At 35.8% G+C, this 18,948-nt stretch overlaps 1 protein-coding gene across 1 annotated transcript in view; it reads right to left on the bottom strand.

Moving 5' to 3' along the window:
* Nucleotides 1–1,989: 1,989 nt before the first annotated feature.
* The window catches only part of NAA15 (N(alpha)-acetyltransferase 15, NatA auxiliary subunit), a 75,822-nt gene continuing 58,863 nt past the window's right edge, over nt 1,990–18,948 (bottom strand). The window contains exons 16-20 of the mRNA XM_010830286.1: nt 16,757–16,865; nt 14,744–14,842; nt 9,915–10,061; nt 8,910–9,007; nt 1,990–7,890 (exon numbers count right to left, since the gene is read on the bottom strand). Of these exons, the coding sequence (XP_010828588.1) occupies nt 7,690–7,890; nt 8,910–9,007; nt 9,915–10,061; nt 14,744–14,842; nt 16,757–16,865 (654 nt within the window). The 3' untranslated portion in view covers nt 1,990–7,689. The remainder of the gene's footprint in view (nt 7,891–8,909; nt 9,008–9,914; nt 10,062–14,743; nt 14,843–16,756; nt 16,866–18,948) is intronic.

The following is an 18,948-nucleotide window of genomic DNA, read 5'->3' as shown; positions in this document are numbered from 1 at the left end:
TGAGAGCAACAGCGATGTCATATATCCCCAGTATGAAGCATAGTTTCTGGAGGTGGTAGGCATTTACTAACTACTGAATGGATGAAAGGAAAGACACTGGGACTGGTCTTATTTTGTATCTTCTAAATAACTATAAAAGCAACATCAGGAAATCTGCCAAGTTCACTAACACTAGTAAGTTTCCATGAATGTCAGAATGATGGGAGGACAGAGGTTTTACTGGTGGTTTTCTCTATTGTATGAAAAGGCAAAATAATCCAAAGTGCTAGAACATGTAAAGTAAAACACTAGGGGGAAAAAAAGCATAATTTGAGCTGTTAATATCTACAAAAAGATTATAAACTATTTCCTGAGTATACTGGTCCAGTGTACTACAGGAGATAAACAGAGATAATCAAATAGAACGCTGACAAGTAAACAGAAGAGAACATCCTTTTGCAAATACTAATATTTAAATGAATGCTTATAAATAATGCCTATGAATATTTATAATGAATCCTTATATGTCAGGCTTTCTGATAACCACTTATATACAATATGTTACTTAATCCTTCCAACAACTGTATGAACTAGGAATTCTTAGTATCTTGCCTAAGATACCTGAGCCAGGATTTAAACTTGGTTCTGTCTGATCTAAAAACTTAAGGTAAAGGAAAACCATCCATGTCTATAAACACAAAAATGGCAATGAACAGTATTACCTTGTCTCATTCATCAAAATCTTTAACCAATCAGGAATAAAGTAGATACACATAAGGGCTGGTCTATAAAACATTTCCTATTTCATTACAGAAAACTACTAGGTTGGATAAATTTGGGAGAACTATTCAGAATATTATTTCAACAGCTCTCATAAACTAGTTTTTAATTTGATATATGATTCTGTTGCACATAAACCTCCTTATCAGGTTCTATACCAACAAGCCATATTTTAATTCTGTCTGTCACAGAATCAGGGTTCCTCTCATACCTGAGATTTGTAATAGAAATTCATTCACTTATAGAAATGCAGGGACTTGCCCGGTGGTCCAGGGGTTAAGAATCTACCTTTCAATGCAGAGGACAGAGTCTTGATCCCTGGTCAGGGAACTAAGATCCCACATACTGCAGGGCAACTAAGATTGCACGCCGTGACTAGAGAGCCCACACACCGCAACCACTGAGCCGGCGCACTCTGGAGCCTGTGCTCCACAAGAGGAGCCTGCATGCTGCAACTAGAGAGCCCACACACCGCAACCACTGAGCCGGCGCACTCTGGAGCCTGTGCTCCACAAGAGGAGCCTGCATGCTGCAACTAGAGAGCCCACACACCGCAACCACTGAGCCGGCGCACTCTGGAGCCTGTGCTCCACAAGAGGAGCCTGCATGCTGCAACTAGAGAGCCCACACACCGCAACCACTGAGCCGGCGCACTCTGGAGCCTGTGCTCCACAAGAGGAGCCTGCATGCTGCAACTAGAGAGCCCACACACCGCAACCACTGAGCCGGCGCACTCTGGAGCCCATGCTCAAGAGGAGCCTGCACGCCGCGACTAGAGAAAGCCCGCTGCCACAACAAAGACGCGGTGCAGCCAAAATTTAAAATTAAAAATTTTTAAAGTTAACTTTCAATTAAAAGAAAGAAGCAAAATGTAGTCCTTTATGGAGAGAAAAAAAAAAAACAAACCCTACATATTTGATTGGAGGTTTAGGTATGCATATTAGGAGTGTATGAATTCTCACCACCAATCCTTATTTAAAAGACTTTGTGCTTTGCTTTGGTATTCATCCATTAGAAAACTCAATCATGCATCTACAAGAATTATTGCTTAAATGAAGCCAAGCTACCAGGACATGTAACAAAACTATGTAGAAGTGATTTATTTTCCTCTTTGAATACCAGCATCTCAGAACAGGAAAATCTCCTGGAGTAGGAAATGGCAACCCAATGCAGTATTCTTGACTGGAAAATCCCATGGACACAGGAGCCTGGTGGGCTACACAGTCCATAGGGTCTCAAACAGTCAGACACTACTGAGTGACCAAGTGTACACACACATCTCAGGTAGTAGAGCAGCAGAATGAGGGGAAAAAGCAAAATACAAATTCTTCCCCTTAATGTAAGATAGGGGAAAATTCATCTTTTTGCTTGTATCTCTTTAAAATATTTGAACTTCCTCAAAAAAAAAAAAAAAAAAAAAAATCAAAACAGTCTACCTTAAGAATCACTGGGGTAGTCTTTAAAGAAAGAAAATAAAGGACCAATTTCCAGGCCTGGCTCCAGATAATTTAAATCAGAACTTTGCAGGTGGGCCTGGGCACTGGGGTTTGTGGCTTTTAAATAATCCCCCTGGGACTCTAATATATAACTAGGATTAAGTTTTAAAAGGTCCAATTGCCAGCCCTAAGTAGATAAGATCAACTAGACCACAATTCCAGTTGTGATGAACACTGGCTATCTATAGGTCAAGTGTTTAGAAGTAACTACTACAGACCTCCACCTAGTGTCTCTCCTTACTTGTAATGATTAAAAGTGGAGATACTACGATCCATGGGGCCGCAGAGTCAGACATGACCGAGAAACTGAACTAACCGCAGAAAACAGAGCCTTAATAAAGGTTAAGTGGTTTGTGTTACCAGTCTCCCTATGTTTGAAAGAAAGAAAAACTACTGAGTGACAATCTTTGAAGTAACTTAATTCCACTGGACGTGATTGTTACCTGGCTGGTTGGTTGCTAAAGACATGAAGGATGAGAAGATTCACTGCCAACTAATGCCACAATGAACAGGCAACTGAGAAAGAGGATGGTCCTTCAGTCATCTGCTTCCTACAAGGCCAGTCACAACCACTCCTCTGACAAACTATAGGAAGAAAACCAAAAATTAGATGTGAGAAGTTCATTCAACATAAAAATAAAATAAAATGGATCTGCGGTATTCTGAGGAAATCTCTGAAGCCCAAGAGACAGGGACAAAGGGAAGAAAAATGGGAATATTCTAAATCAGTAGATTAAAAAAACTCTTTAAGCCTTTGCACCAAATGACCTGAAAATTAATAGTGCTTTATTGCTATTTTCTACCATCTGTAGGCCAATATTCATAGCAAATTTCACAAAGATTTGAGTATCAACTATGTACTTAGTCACTACCCTGAAATGTACCCTGTGTAAATTCTTAAGATTTCATACATCACATTAAAAATGGCTTTTCATGAGTTTGTTAATTAATACCAAAGTATTAATCATTTGACACTGTAATTAGGTATTTCTCTAAGAAACAAGCATCCTAGCAGGTCACTGAAAAATACTGAGAAATGGAATGCGTCAGCCAATAGAAGGACTATTCAAAGGCAAATATTAATAGTTCAAAAGAAAGATGAGAGGTGGTTAGTTATTCACTATTAAGAAACACCAGGAGTTTTAGAAGAATACTTTAGAAAACCCAGTACCTAGACCAGTTGTGATAAGGCATCAGGCACTAGACAATGGACTTGATAAACCTGCAGATCAAAGTAAACAAACAGCAGGTTTATCAAAGCTCAATGCTAGAAAACTACGGTAGACTGGAAAGACAGCCAAAAAAATGGTATGGAGACTCAGACAATTCACAGGTAACTAAATATAGAAGGCAAATTTAATTATTAGCTGAAAGCAGGCCATGGGATCCAGAATATATTCAAAAAATCTCTTCACTCCTATGTTGTTTCTGAAACTTTATACTTATTGAGGCCAAGTTGAGGATTTAAGCAACAGCAGAATTCTTTATAACAGATAGGAAATTTCCCATCATCAATTTTTTTTTCAGTTAAAGAGAACTATACCAGTTGTATGAAATAAAATAGACTTTTTAGACACCAAAAAAACGTGTATTAAAAAATGTAAGAACTATATTACAATCTTATTAGATTGCCAAGGATTACTTTTGTTACAAGAAGCCTTGAAACAAAGTGTATTCTATTTCTTGCACACAGAACCCTTACAAATAGCACTGAGGATTAAAATTCCAAGTTTATCTATAGTTGACAGTTCAGTAAGTTCTAATTTAAATAGTACCAATTTTTCTTTCTTTGGCTATAATCCCAAGATGGCATCACTTCAAAGGCCAACTGGGAAAACCAAGAGGCTGGGAAAAGTCTCTCCTACAACACACTGCTTTCCTTACTGCTTCCCTTTCCTTCTGCCCATTTTTCCATCACCATGAGGGAGGGTATGTCCTGATGGACGCAGCAGTGTTAAATAGGCTGTGTAACCTAAAGTATGTACCCAATAATCTGCTTCATCAAAGTGAGAGCATTCTTTTCTCCAGAACCTCCTGCACACTACCAACATCCCTCTAGTAGGAGCATACTGAAAGTGCAATTCAACAAAGAATAACCTTTTCCAAAAATGTTTTATTGCTACAAGTTGTGAGATTTCCAACCATCAAAACTGGAACAAAACTTGATAGGTTCACCCCCTATGGGGCAGCATGGCCACTTCATGGGAGTTTTTCATGTAGATCTGGCAGTGGGTTTAGCAAAGTTCAGATGTCAGCAGGATGGTATCAAGAAACCTTGCCTGTAACTTAAGAGGTGGAACACAAGGCAGAACAAAACTACCTCCCATCGGAAAGGTCAGTCTTTCTTTGAATTCTTAGTCATTTCAAAGTTTAAGGCTGGTAATTATTAAGACAAATACATACATATCTTGTAAGAAAATCCAACACTTCACTTTCAAACTTTTTCCCGAACAGATGCTACATGTGGTAGCTGAAATATTCCTAGAAATGGTGTACAAGAGACTTCCCTGCATTTATCACAAATGATAAATGATCTAGACCTACCTGATCTAGACCACATTTTTCTGGCCTCCTCTTACAGTCACAGCTTTCATTTTACAGATCTAACAGCAATATATCGTGGAGTACAAACAACACTGTGAAAAACAAGGGAGTGATAAAACCCACAGGAAAGCTGTTCACTAGTATCGGGACTACTTTTAGTCATGCTATCAGATCATCTTTATTCTTGTGCATAATAAATAGGTACAGAAAAATGTTGAAAATGCTAAAGACTCAACTATCGAATTAAAGCTGAGGAAAACTAATCTGATAGTCAGATTTTAGTTTTTAAATGAGAAATGACAAGAGTAGTAAATATAAAGAAAAACAAAAAGAACTTTACTTCTCCTATGTTAATACAGGTCAAGGAACCCTTTCTTTTCAAAAGGGTTGATAACACCAGTTCTTAGCAATAAACATAAGGCACTTGTTTAGATTACAACATCACTGCATTTTTCCCCCCACTTTTTTCCTAACCCTGTTTTCCCCCACAGCATCATTTGGAATAGAGTGAATGAGGCAAATGTGAGATGATTCAGTTCATACTATCCAGGGTAAGATAGCACAGTACAATGTTTTAGGGGTGATGTCTGGACATTCAATGAACCTCTGTCAATATCCTCTGAGACCAGACAATGTATCCACTATCAAGTAAACCTGAAAGAAAATAAAATATTTATTTAATAGTTCCAGTAAAATTGGTTTGGAATACAATATACATGTTAGGAATTTCGCTCCTCATGGGTGGCCTCTGCATCAAGAGTTCTTAGTACTTATGAATATTCATTCTAAGACAATCTACATCATTTGAACATTGTCAAGACAAATATAAGAATTTTGTTTCAATATACAGTAGAGTTTAAACATAATTCACACATACACCCCCTGTTTTATGGCTGGTGCCTCCTCCAAACACCTCACTAGTGGCAGAGGTAGCACTAAGTGTTCTCTACCAACAATAAGAACTTCAGTTGCCACTCATAGGAGAAGTTGAAAAAAGTTTTGTTTTTTTGCCATCTGTTAAGATGTTCCTGAGTCAGGGCCAGTTAATAAACATAACAAAGCTCTAGAGTCCAGTCTGTACTTGTCTTTACACCACTAAATTACTAGACTGGGATGTGGAATGCAGGTCATGTACTATGAAATGCTGAGTTTAGCACAACTGTTCAATCAGTAAAAGGATCAGGTCTCCTGAAAATTCCCTTTAGAATATACTTTCTATAAACTAAAAGTACCACAAAAAGGTCAATTATATACAATCGATTCATTTTACTTAATATCCTTATTTGTTGAGATCTTGAAAATGCAATGAGAATACAGAGCCTCTGGCTAGTTCTCAGTGTTTGGGTTTAAAATTTTAAGGCTCACTTTCTCAAACAAAATAGCAGTTCTCACTTTTCCTTTCAAATTACTAATATATTCATAGTACCTGCTGCCATCCTAGCCCTCAAGGAAATCTTAATGCAGGAACAGCACTATGCTTGCTTAATGGAACTTCCCTGACACCAACACTAAGTCCATTCCCAAAAGTTCCCATCTGAACTAGCCTCACAGCACACTACACTGCCTCTGGCTTGCACCTCTGTTTCCACCTGTGTGTTTTCACAGAAGCCCAACACATATTAGTTGAAATATTCACACAACTGTTTTTCAAAACAATTTATTGCATCATATTTGGTACCTTATGTTTGACAACAAAAAGGAAATTACATCTGTAACTGCAGGAAAAAGAAGCTGGTCTGTTATTGAAAAAAAAAAAGAAAGAAAGAAAGAAATCTTGGGCCCTTTAAAAATTACAAAGTCTTGGGCTTGCCTGAAACAACTGAGCAAGAAATATATTCTTAGAAATGTAGGGCTTCAAGTATTACAAACCTGTGACACTGTGGAAAAATTCCAGAGGTATCTAAACTGCAGCACATTTTTTTCTGCATATCGTGAACAAGGCCTGCTGAGGTTTTTAACTATTAGTCTCTTGATCAGTCATAGAATGGTAGTCAGGAGTTCTGCTCTTTAACTTCAAGCCATGGTAGATTTTCTTTTTTCACTCTTGGGTGAAAAGTTCATGCTTGCTAATTAGTTGGTGCCACATCACAGTGCATTTGGTTCTTGCATTACAGTTTTAACAAGTTTGGCCAAAACAATGCTGAAAGGTTTGCATTGTTATTTTAGTTCTTCAAGTTTTAGTTAGAATTGAGATTGTTCCAACTGGTTCCTTCAGTTAAAAACTGTGGTACAAGAACACCAAACTGATCATGTACAGTGAATTTTGGAAACACAACAAGCGTATTGAACACCCTCTAGGTTTTCTTATAATTCTGCTTGGTATCTATATGTCCCAGCTTCTACAACATCAAGCATCTGTTGTAGGTTTCTCTGTAAATAGTGATTCACATTGCATACTTCCTATGGTCATAATCAACCCCGTAACAAAATCAGTTAGATGCTAAAGCCCCAACAACTCTTTGTGCTCAGTGAAAGAATCCAGTGCTAAAACAGCATTTACGCTGTCTGAGATATAGTAAAATCTCACAAGACAAATTTAAAGTAATATTTCTGCCACACACCTGCTTTGTTAGCTGTAACAGCCTCCAGATTTTATATAAATTAGTTTAAAAACATGGGTGGGTAGGTAGGAATAGGATAAGGTATCTTTTTTTAACCCCTCAATTTTAGCAGCTTTTAATTTTTTAAGAAACTGAACCTATATCCTGTAATATGTTAGATATTTTATATATACTTTTTCAGCAGGATAAAAAACGTAAAACACTATTTGAAGGCAAGAACATTTACTCTTCTCATTCTGTGTAAGTTAGAGCAATGCAGCAGGTGCGTGACAAAAATATTATACACTAGATATGGTCCAAAGTCATTCCGTTTGCTTGTTTGATGATGTTCAAATTTCATTGGCCAGTTCTTCAGTTTCTGCAGAACTATCTCCATTAACTGTGATCTTCATATCCTCTTCATATCCAGGAGGCATGAAAGCCAAAGCGTAAGGGAAAAGCTTATGACAATTTGCTCTATAAACTTCAGCAGCTTCTTTACAGTCTCCTAGGCTACCATCACACAAGGCTTCTAATACCTCCATACATGTCTGGAGAAAGAAAAAAGGTCACATTATAATTTGCTTAAAAGGAAAAAATTTACTGTGAATTTATTGGACATTTCATTCCCAAAAGGTTTTCAAAATGAGAGGCAAAATGTACATATATAGGAAAGTATTTACTCCCACTATGCATTCCATTAGAATTATGTTCTTCAGAACTGCAAGGTTTACACAAAAGGATGGATATATAAACAGGGTCGGGATTAAGGTGACACAAGCAAGGTGCTACATCCAAAGACACTCAGCTCTCAGCAGGTAACCTCTGGAATGCAGCCTGAACCTACCTGGCCCTGTGCGTTAACTGTTGGAATTTACATGCCACTGTCAATGACTACACCCAAGTCTTTAATTTTTTTGGAGGCTCAGAGCCAGATGGCAAAATCAAACATTATTTTTTAACCTTCTATTCAAATTAAAGAGAACCTTTATGGTATGTCCACTGATGAAGAAGGAAAGAGAGTCTCAGAAATACAAAGCATATACATCCAAGGAAAAATTTTCATGAATACTAGTAATTCTTTCAACCAAACCCTTAAGTCTGTTTATATTTTTAAATGAATCATGGTGACTTGCATTTTCATGTTTTCTTTCTTCACCTTTTCACTTGGAAAACACTATGAAGTTTCCAGATATTTAGTACCCCACAAATTTTGACTCTTTACAAGGTTCTAATCTAACTGAAAGTGGAAGTGTTAGTTGCTCTGTCCTATGAGATCCCATGGACTGTAGCCAATCAGGCTTCTCTGTCCGTGGAATCTTCCAGGCAATAATACTGGAGTGGACAGTAGCCATTCCCTTTCTCCAGGGCATCTTGCTGTATATGTGTGCACACATATACAATCTTAAATAAATTTAAGATAAACTAAGTTTCTGAGATGGAGTCATAATAGTTTGGAAAAGAGTATGCATAAATAACAAAAAAAAATTAATTGGTGAAAATTATCCTGGTAAAAACAGAAACAAAGAGTCAAGTAACTCTTACAGAGAAATAATGAAAAACTCTTTACCTGGAGGTTTCTGTTAGTGAGGGATTCATCAAGTGTTGTTGCCAACTCTATAGCTCGCTTCTGACTAGAAGGGTCTAAATAATATACCATTTTGGCAGCTAAATGAGAGGGAAAACGCAAATGTTTATTTCAAGGTAAACCCAGCGTTTTTACCTACTATCCACTCAAATATAAAAGCAGGATCGATGTGCACACAGTGTGGCACTTTACTAGAAAAGTGCAAACAGCCATTTGAAAAAACAAAAACCTGAGACAGTAGACCAGAAAGTCTAACTGTCCAAACCAAGAGAATGATTAAGGTGAGAGAGACTATGAAAAAACACCAATATTTCTAATAATATTTGTCTTTGTGTGGTGGGACCATGGATAGCTTTCTTCTTTCTAAAATGAAGGTAATTTGGGATCAAGGAGAATACTTGTGTGTGTGTTTTGACAGGTAGGGGGGTGTGTGTGTGTGTCTGGTGTGACGGAGAGGGGTGTGGGAGATACCCAACCCTGACAGGTATGAGTACACTGCTAAAGCACTACCCAGGGGTCCCATCAAGTCCAGACCTTGGCTCATTAGCACAGACTCTTGCCAGATGATCCCTGCTTGGGAGATGGTTTTAGGTGTCCAGCACTGCCAAGTCTCACAGCTTATATAAGCATGAGAAATTAAAGACGATGGTTGCATCTACATGAATTTTAAGAGCATGCTAATGAGAGAAAAAAATAAGAAGATCCTCCTTCAGTGTATGTAATAGCTAGCTAAATTCAGTTACACTTGCTTCTTTATAATGCCTATGCAGAACCAGGAGAAACTACTAACCTTGATTCATAGTAATGATTTTATCTAAAACACTAAAAAATGTATAGGAGGTTAAGCTGCCTGTTTCATAGGATTAAAATGTGATATATACACATTTGCCTCTGTCATACAAAAAGTGTGTAACCTGTCAATGACCCACTATAGTAAAAACTGAAGCTGTTTTAGAGGCTGAGATAAGGACAAAATAAACTGATTACCTGATAATCTGTGTGGCAATGAATCAGAATTCCTTTTCAGAAAAGTTTCATTAAAGTTCTTTGGATTCGTTGCTCCAAAAAGACGATTCATTTCTTGTTTTAATACTGTTCTAACTGCATCGGGTAAATCTTTACTTTCACACACTGCTGAACAAATTAAAAACAAACTCTTATTAGCAGTTAGATACTGATACAATTTATAGAATTAAGAAATTAATTTATTGAGGTCAACAAAGCAAAGCAATTATATATACAAAGACTGAATAAACTTACTAATAATCCAACAATTTTCTAAAGGCTACCAAATATAGTGCAGAAGATCAAAAGAATTTTCCTCACCCTATCCCATCTTCTTCTATATCCAAGTAAACCATTACAAATTTATCAGTTTAAAAAAGCCATGGATCTTTATATTCAATGATTATGTGAACTAAGCTATCACTACATAATAATTTCCAAACGACCACCAAAGCATTTTCCTGTAAGGAATGCACTGTTGTCATCATATGCTTTGGCATTCGGAGATGGAAAAACTGACTCCCAATCTCTCTGGGCTGAATCCTAGTTTGGTATAGAGAGATAGTCTGGAGCTTTAAGCCAGACAGACCTGAGCATGATTTGAGTGTGGACAAATCATAAGCTCTCTGACCCTATTCCTTGATCTATAAAATTGAGGTGATATCTAACCCAGAAGACCACAGTAAGAAAAAGCTACAAATAAAATGTTACTGTTTAGTCGCTAAGTCATGGCTGGCTAGCCAGGCTCCTCTCTCCATGGAATTTTCCAGGCAAGAATACTGGAGTGTATAGCCATTTCCTGCTCCAGGGGATGGTCCTGACAAAGGGATCAAACTATATCAAGCCCATGTCTCCTGCGTTGGCAGGTGGATTCTTAGAGCTGAGTCATCTGGGAAGCCCCACAAATAAAATAGCTAATGACATAATAGATATTCCATATACTGTAGGCACTATTTTTGTCACAGACTGAAGAAAACATAAATAGATTTTCCTTATGATTAGAAACTATTGTGGCTTTCAAACTCTTGACTACAACCAAGTATCTGTACTCTGATAAGCATATTTCCTATAGACATAACTTATTATGGGAAGCAAAAATTTCACAGAACACTGACCCTTACACTGTGCAGCACATTCTTGTATCTTATACTCTAATTTATTTCTATTTTAAGTTTTCAAATGCTTTCAAATGATAATGACCCACTCAACTTCTTTCATTTTCTCACTAATAGATCACTACCCTAAGTTTAAAAAACACTGAACTTTTGAATAGCAAACTTTCAAATGAAATATTCTACATGTAGTCAGTAACTAAATAATTGATTGATATGTTCCCTTTGCTGGTTGAACAACATTTCTTCTATCATTCTATAGAATTGGTTAACTCAAATAAATGAGCTACTAATTAAAGGATTTAGCTTAATCTCCATTATGCCTGTATTTTCAACTTGGATTTGGCAATTTTATCAATATTTGTCTTGGGGGTGGGGAATGGGCTTAGGAGTACAGAGTGAACTGGAAGGAGAAAATCTGTTCAAATAGGTTATAGCCAATTACAATGAACATTATGTCAACAAACAGGTATCTATAAAATTTATTACTTCTGTGGGCCTCAGTGGTTTGCCTGAAATGCTTTTAGGACACTTTATATATGCAGACAGGAAAGTAATTTTATGGTTCATAGCTGGAAACCATACGTTTCATGTTTTTCATCACTTTTATTAACTTGTTTTCCTCAGATTAAAAAAATCTCAGAAAAGTAATTAAAAAAAAGCCCATACAGTTGAAAATACATAAATACATACGTCTTGTGTTTAGGATGTGTCAAAGAGGGAATATTTAAATAACTACCAACATCGACTAATAGCTATTTCCCCTTTTTTTGTATTAATAGTTTATATTAATAAATCATTCATTTATTTAATAGATTTAAAAAAGAATGTTTCCAAAAATACTTCCTTACTGGTTCACAAATTGTTTTTGGTCAACTAACTCAGTTTTCTCCTCTAATCACTAATCATGTAAACTGAACTGCAATTTCCAGGAAAATATTACAATCAACCAACCAATCAATTCTACTGTAGCAAAATTTAGAATGTCCTATGGAAGGAGTAGCCTCAAATGTCCCAGATTTATTAAATAATCTTTTATGGGTGAAGACTAATGGAAGCACAGGGAGTCAATCTAAATATTTTGTGACACTGATTAAAAACTAACCAAAAATTACTGACATCTCAAGAAAGTAAAAAATCTCAGACTATCTAATTGTCTCCCATGCTATATTAAACCTTTTCCAAGGGGCCTATGAGTTGAGTCCTGAGATACCCTAAAATTAAAACAACATTTGGTTCATGTTATTATCAGACTGAATAAGTTTAGTTATCACCAACAGTTAAAAGTCACATTAAAGAGGGGGCTGATTCTTAGCAAAAAGAGTTTCCCTGGGTTCCCACACTAGTCAGCATTTTTTGGTTAAAATTTCGGTAGAAAAGGATATTTTGTGTGAGATAATTATTACTCACTACTGATTAAGTACAAGCTACTAAGTGATTACTACTTAATACAGCAAAATAAATAAATGACCATATTAATTAAGCGAGGTTTTTTTTGGAGGAAATACATAAGTACAGATGAGAAATAATCTGCAGAGAAAAGGAAAAAATGAGTTTGTACAAATGAGAGAGGAAAATAATGTAAGATTCATTATAGATTAAGGTGACCAAAACCTACTAATTTTAAAAACATTTAAGGGAACATAAACATGTAAGCAGGTATCAAAACAAATGAATACCTAAGGTCCTATTTCTACTTAGAACTGACCAGAAATATAATAAAAATTGCCTTAAGTTCTACAACTTAAAACAAAAGTGAAAAACCTGGAAGAGATACTATCATTCTCATAATTAAAGGGGGAAGGGGACATCCTATACAGTAAATGACTTCGGGGGTGATTACTACTTACACTGGTAATGTAATGTTCTGGAGATTTGGAAGACGCTCATAACTACGCTACAGTGAACATTCACTTAGAGATGCTTCTACAACTAATAAAGTAAGTGTGGAGCCATTGTTTTTTCTTTTTCCTCCATAATTTCTGGAAAGGTGTTATTGTGAGGGTTTCTTTGTAAAGAAATTACTACAATATAACTTAACATGACAAATGTGTTCCTGAGAAGTTACTTCAAAATCAAGTATTTTTCTCAAGAACCAAATATATTAATTAGTAAAAGGAACTCAGGGGGTTTGCAGTAACAAAGATGCCTAAATGTAGTCAAAATAAGGATTACTTTGTAAATCTCTCCCTGACAATGATGTCAGATAATACCTGAAGCAATGACAATAGGTAACATTAACTCCACTCAATTAATTCTAACTTTTAATGTTGGATCATTCTTTGTTCTTCTAAAGTTCATAAACATTTTCATTTTCTGAAACAATTGTTCCAAGAAAATGGTTATATGTTCATCAAGCCACACACTCATTAGAACTATATGTTTGTCACTTCCAATTTATACTTCAAATGAATATAACTCTAACTCCATAAACTTTATATGTATTATTTTATTATCTTTCAGGAAAGGACTGTATAAAAATGAAGTGTGTATATACTGAAAATAACTTGAATGCATTTCATCCTAACTAAAAATGATTTATGCTGTTATTTCCAGCCTTAATGTTTTGATTCATGATTTCAAAATTTTTTTTTCTTTAATATCAAAAAAAAAGACTAAAAAGAAACTTCCTTATTTTCACTAAATACAGCAATTAGTTCTACTTTCTATAATATGACTACATTCTTACTTTCAGAATTTTTTAAAATTGGGGGGAAATTTTCTATGATTTAGCCTCTATAACAGGAAATCACTTTTTTGACAAGCATAAATATGATCTAAATAAGGCTTTACCTTTTCTTATAAGTCAAAATAATGTTAACTGGGACAGTTTAGCATTTTCAAAAGAATGATTGGGAAACCTGGTTTAATCTCATTATTTTTATATAATGCATGGATTCACATGGGGTTGAGTATTTAGCAATGAGACAGCTAACAGTATTTTCAAATTCTGCAGACTGTTCTACTAAACATTGAATTTCTCCTTATCCAGTTACTTAAAAACCAAAACAAAAAAACATTACTTGACTACAGAAGTACTTTATTCTAAATTTAAAGCTCTGGTAGTAGAAAGAACAATATGAAGATCTGGGTCTCATTCCTGTTTCTTTACTAATTATTGGTGTTACTGTAAATAAGTAATTTAGTGTTTTAGCGTCCTAGATTTCTCAACTATGAGAGCCAATTGGCATAATATTCCGCCTTTTGTTTCTAAAATTCTGTAGCTTTACTTGACATTAAAACTTACATATGGATCTTACTGACTAAACACTTGAAAAGGACAACAATTTGTTTTAAAGTTACTTTTACCCTACATTTACTGACAAAAATTTTATGATTCAAATTATTATACTAGAGACAGGTAAATGAGATAATTTGTCAATTTCAAAGAGATTTTTTAATTTTACAACAATTAACTACATCACATAATGAAATATTCAAAATTTCAACTTATTAACCTTTAAGAAACAGAAATAAAGATGATTCTCAAATATCTGGACTGAATGAGTCTGTGTAAAAATCAGGCAACATTTCTAGCCTTAAAATAAAGACCTTCGCCACAAAGAAAAGACTTGTTTTTTCCACAGGCTAATTTAATTTAAAATGATTTGAGTTTATAACAAACTTGTATAAATCACTTATTCAGTCACTATCAGCTACTGTAGTCAAATACTTAAGTAACAGAAAATTAAAACATACCAGTACTAAAGAGTCGAATCATACATTCATGAAGCCAGGGATGACTAGAATCAATAGCAAATGCTCTCTTTACTGATTGTAGCATCAAAAGAAACTTTTCTATAAAAAGAAAAAGATATATTTTGATCATTTAATAAAAAGAGATACCCTCCTTTAGAGGACTAATAGTATCTTACAAATAGAAAAACTCATTTAGAGTCAATCACATCTGGACAGCAACATATGACTGAAGCAATTGACTTCCTCAGGTTAGCAACATTAGCTAGTATTTTCCACACAACATTAAGAAAAATGGTTTTATTAAGTATAAAAAATTTAGATAGAAAACTTCATTGTTTACACTTGAAAGCAACATTGTTTACACCTTTCTTGTGTTTTGCGACATGTGAAATCATTTCCCTTCCACCTCACTGTTCCTCTCCGGTCAATCCCTGGCTTCTCTTCCTCATCAAAGGTAGAGTATTGACCAAGGTTATGTTTTTAATCACTTTCTAATCTTTCCCAATGCTATCTCTTCCCACCCCATCCCTCATGTTTTCCAAGCTTTAGTAGTGTCTCCACCTGTTGGATGGAAAAGTGCACCCAAATACTCACCACAATTCCAAGTCTCATCCACAGCCGTCTTTGTTAAGGCTTCTCTAATAGGGTACAACTCTCCAAATATCAAAATTTGAAACCCTAGGCTCCTCTGACAATTCCTTTTCCCCTAACCGCTACACTCAGAAAGCTAAAAATACGGCTATGTCCTTTATTATTGCCCTTTTCATGCTGTAGCAATGGACTCCAAATGCTGGAGAGTGACTGAGAGGTAGTACATAGCAAAGAAGCCAACTCAGTAGGATTCAGACTGCTTTTCACTACTTAAAGCAGAATAGCTTTTGTATTTTACATTTTGGGGTTCCATGCAAAAATATTTGTTTAAAAAATATTTGCTTAAAAGAGAGCTATGTTAACTATTAACAAAACTTTAAAATTACTGGACTATTTATTAAAATAATTTTCCCAATTACGACAGGAGCACTGTGGAAAATAGAAAATATAGAAAAAAGTATTTTAATCACTCAAACTCCATCAAGAGACAATCTCTTATGTTTTGATCTTTTTTCTTCTTAGCTAGTATTCTATTTTACATACTCATATAAGTATCTTAATAAAGATTAAAATAAACTATAGTTAGTTCTGAATCTTATTTTGAAACAATGTTATACTGTAACCTTTCCCCAGAATTTGATCATCATGATTTTTTAATGGATACTCTACAGAGGTATCATTTTATTCTATGTCTTTTAGCAGGACAGTTACTGTTTGGAGCAGTATTTTGTCAGATGTTACTAACCAGTTTCTCTTTCCTTGAATACATATCACCCTAGTGATAAAATTTTTTTTTCAATGAACCATTTGGATTACATCAATTCAATACCATAAAATCTTCTTAGTATATCTACTACATTTAGCTTATAAGAATTCTAAATCTAGCAACCAAAATCCTCCATCTAACCTTTACCTGGCTTAGGCAGGTAACAAAGGCAACCTCAACATTATTTATACACACTTGTTTTCTCTTAACAGATATTCTTCCCTTCTATGCATCTTTTCTTTTAGAAGTATGGTCTGTTCTTCGAGATACACCTCAAACATCGCATCTTCTATCTGTAACAATGGCTAATGGTTGACATTATTTACTGCTTATTGTGTACCAGATACTATTCTAAGATCTATGTGTATTATTTAGTTACTAAATTTTATCCACATATGAGCATGATAATCACTATATTTCACCTTAATTTTAGTTACATATTGTAAATCTATTTTTTATTTTAATGCCCTAGGAGACAGAATCACATCACTGTACTTCCATATAACATGTTGTAAAAAGCAGGCATTTCTTTGTGAGGAAGCAGCACTTGCATTTGCCAAAATATCCTACAGTGGTGAGGCCATCAGAATTGGCAACTATATTCTGAGAAATAAAGTGATCAATTTTATCAGAGCCACTATTCCCTAATTGCCTACCTTTCCTAAAGTAAATCTCAAAGGCAAAAAGATGAGTTTCTATCTTGTTCTTCACCAAGTTCTTCAATGGCGTTAAAAATTTAATAGCTTCTTCCAATGGAGTTTCAACCTAACAAAAATAAGATATATTATATACAAATAGAAGCAAGATTTGGGGAGGGGATGTCACTTACTCTATTTATTAAAAATACTTTTTCGGTAAAAACCACTTACCAGTCACCCAGAAATACACTGCCATATTTTACCCTCCCACAATCTAAAGGTAGGGGATTCTGAACTCCTCATTCACTGAGATTATACATTATCTGTGGATAGAAACTATCCAACAAGTAAAGAAAAAGATAAAATAGAATGAGAACCAGGAAACGAAAGACAGTAAGAGAAACACGTAAGATAGCCAAGGACGGGGGCCAGGGGGGAGAAAGGATGTGGAACAGGATGACAGGATGACAAGGGCTAAGAACTGTAGAGAACATTAAAGAATGAGTGGAAGTTGAGTATAATCAAGCCATTAAAAAATAGTACAATATCCATTCTGTGTTGCTTTGTTCCACTCCGAATTCTACAGAAATCCATATTTATTCAAATGCCATACTACAAGTGTGGTGTCATTTGAAAAGTTTTACATTTACAGAATGCTGTCTCTACCACCCTGTGAGTACTGAGACAGGCCTAGTCTCTGTAGACTGGGGCCGGGCTAGGGCACAACACTATATTCGCACTCAGCACTGGGTCCTTATACTTGCCCTCTCTTACCACTGAGGCAATAACAATGTACCCTCAGTGGAATTCAGATGTGCCATATCTTTCCAACGTGACTCTGCCCATACAGTAATTTGTGGTTTCACCAACACAGATTTAGGCCAAGGCAATTATTTAACAGCACTAAAAACAAAATCAAGTTAAACAGTAAGTGGTATCTATAGGATTTACCCTATACTAGTATGTAAAACCAGAGAAGGCAATGGCACCCCACTCCAGTACTCTTGCCTGGAAAATCCCATGGACAGAGGAGCCTGGTGGGCTGTGGTCCATGGGTCGCAAAGAGTCGGACACGACTGAGCGACTTCACTTTCACTTTTCCCTTTCATGCACTGGAGAAGGAAATGGCAACCCACTCCAGTGTTCTTGCCTGGAGAATCCCAGGGACGGAGGAGCCTGGTGGGCTGCCGTCTATGGGGTCGCACAGAGTCGGACACGACTGGAGTGACTTAGCAGCAGCAGCAGCATGTAAACACCTAGTCATTATTCAAGGATATAAGCTCTAAACCAGAAATCAGTATGTGGCAGTATCACTACTGTAATAGTTGTAGATATGAAGAGACAGAGGAGAAAATAGGGGCCCCCATAAGTATACCTTTCTCACACTGGTGAATATTCTGCTTCTTATTCCCATGACTCTTTTTTTAATTAATTTATTTTTTATTGAAGAATAATTGCTTTACAGAATTTTGCTGTTTTCTGTCAAACCTCAATAACTCTATGCTTTAATGAGTTAGAATTTGTGGTATACAGGGGAGAAATGGTTACCAGGGAAAAGTAGAGAACTGGAAACTGAAATTACCACCCAGCTATAGCAAGCTTTTCAATTCCTTAAGAAGTATAGACTGAAGTGAAGGTCACTACATTGACCAGGATAATTTACTGGAGAGAGACATGGCTGCTATCATTATAAAATAGAAACAAAAAAGGATATTGTGAAGTTGAATCATTACAAGCATTGGTAGTGGCGATGAAAGCCACTCAGTCATGTCTGACTCTTTGAGACCCCATGGACTATACAGTCCATGGAATTCCCCAGGCCAGAATACTGGAGTGGGTAGCCTTTCTCTTCTCCAGGGGATCTTCCCAACCCAGGGATCGAACCCAGGTCTCCCACAATGCAGGTGGATTCCTTACCAGCTAAGCCACAAAGGAAGCCCATTACAAGCACTACTGTGACTGAAATTGAGTATTTTAATTTAAAAAGAGAAAAGAGAGAAATTAATTCTGTCTGAAACTCTAATAAATGAAAACATATGCCCTCAAAGGAGATGTGGATTTCTTGTCCCCACATGCTTCTGTGGGCCTCTCAGAGGTAAGACTTTGTCAAGTTAAATTTAAATGATAAAATATTATGTACATAACCAAGACAAAGCTAACTACATTCTACAGCTACATATATATGATGCAGTAGAGAGTGATATAAACAA

The sequence above is a fragment of the Bison bison genome, unplaced genomic scaffold, assembly GCF_000754665.1.
Source record: "Bison bison bison isolate TAMUID 2011002044 unplaced genomic scaffold, Bison_UMD1.0 scf7180017864517, whole genome shotgun sequence".
Classification (NCBI taxonomy): Eukaryota; Metazoa; Chordata; class Mammalia; order Artiodactyla; family Bovidae; genus Bison; species Bison bison.
This window is presented reverse-complemented; position numbering and strand designations above follow the sequence as displayed.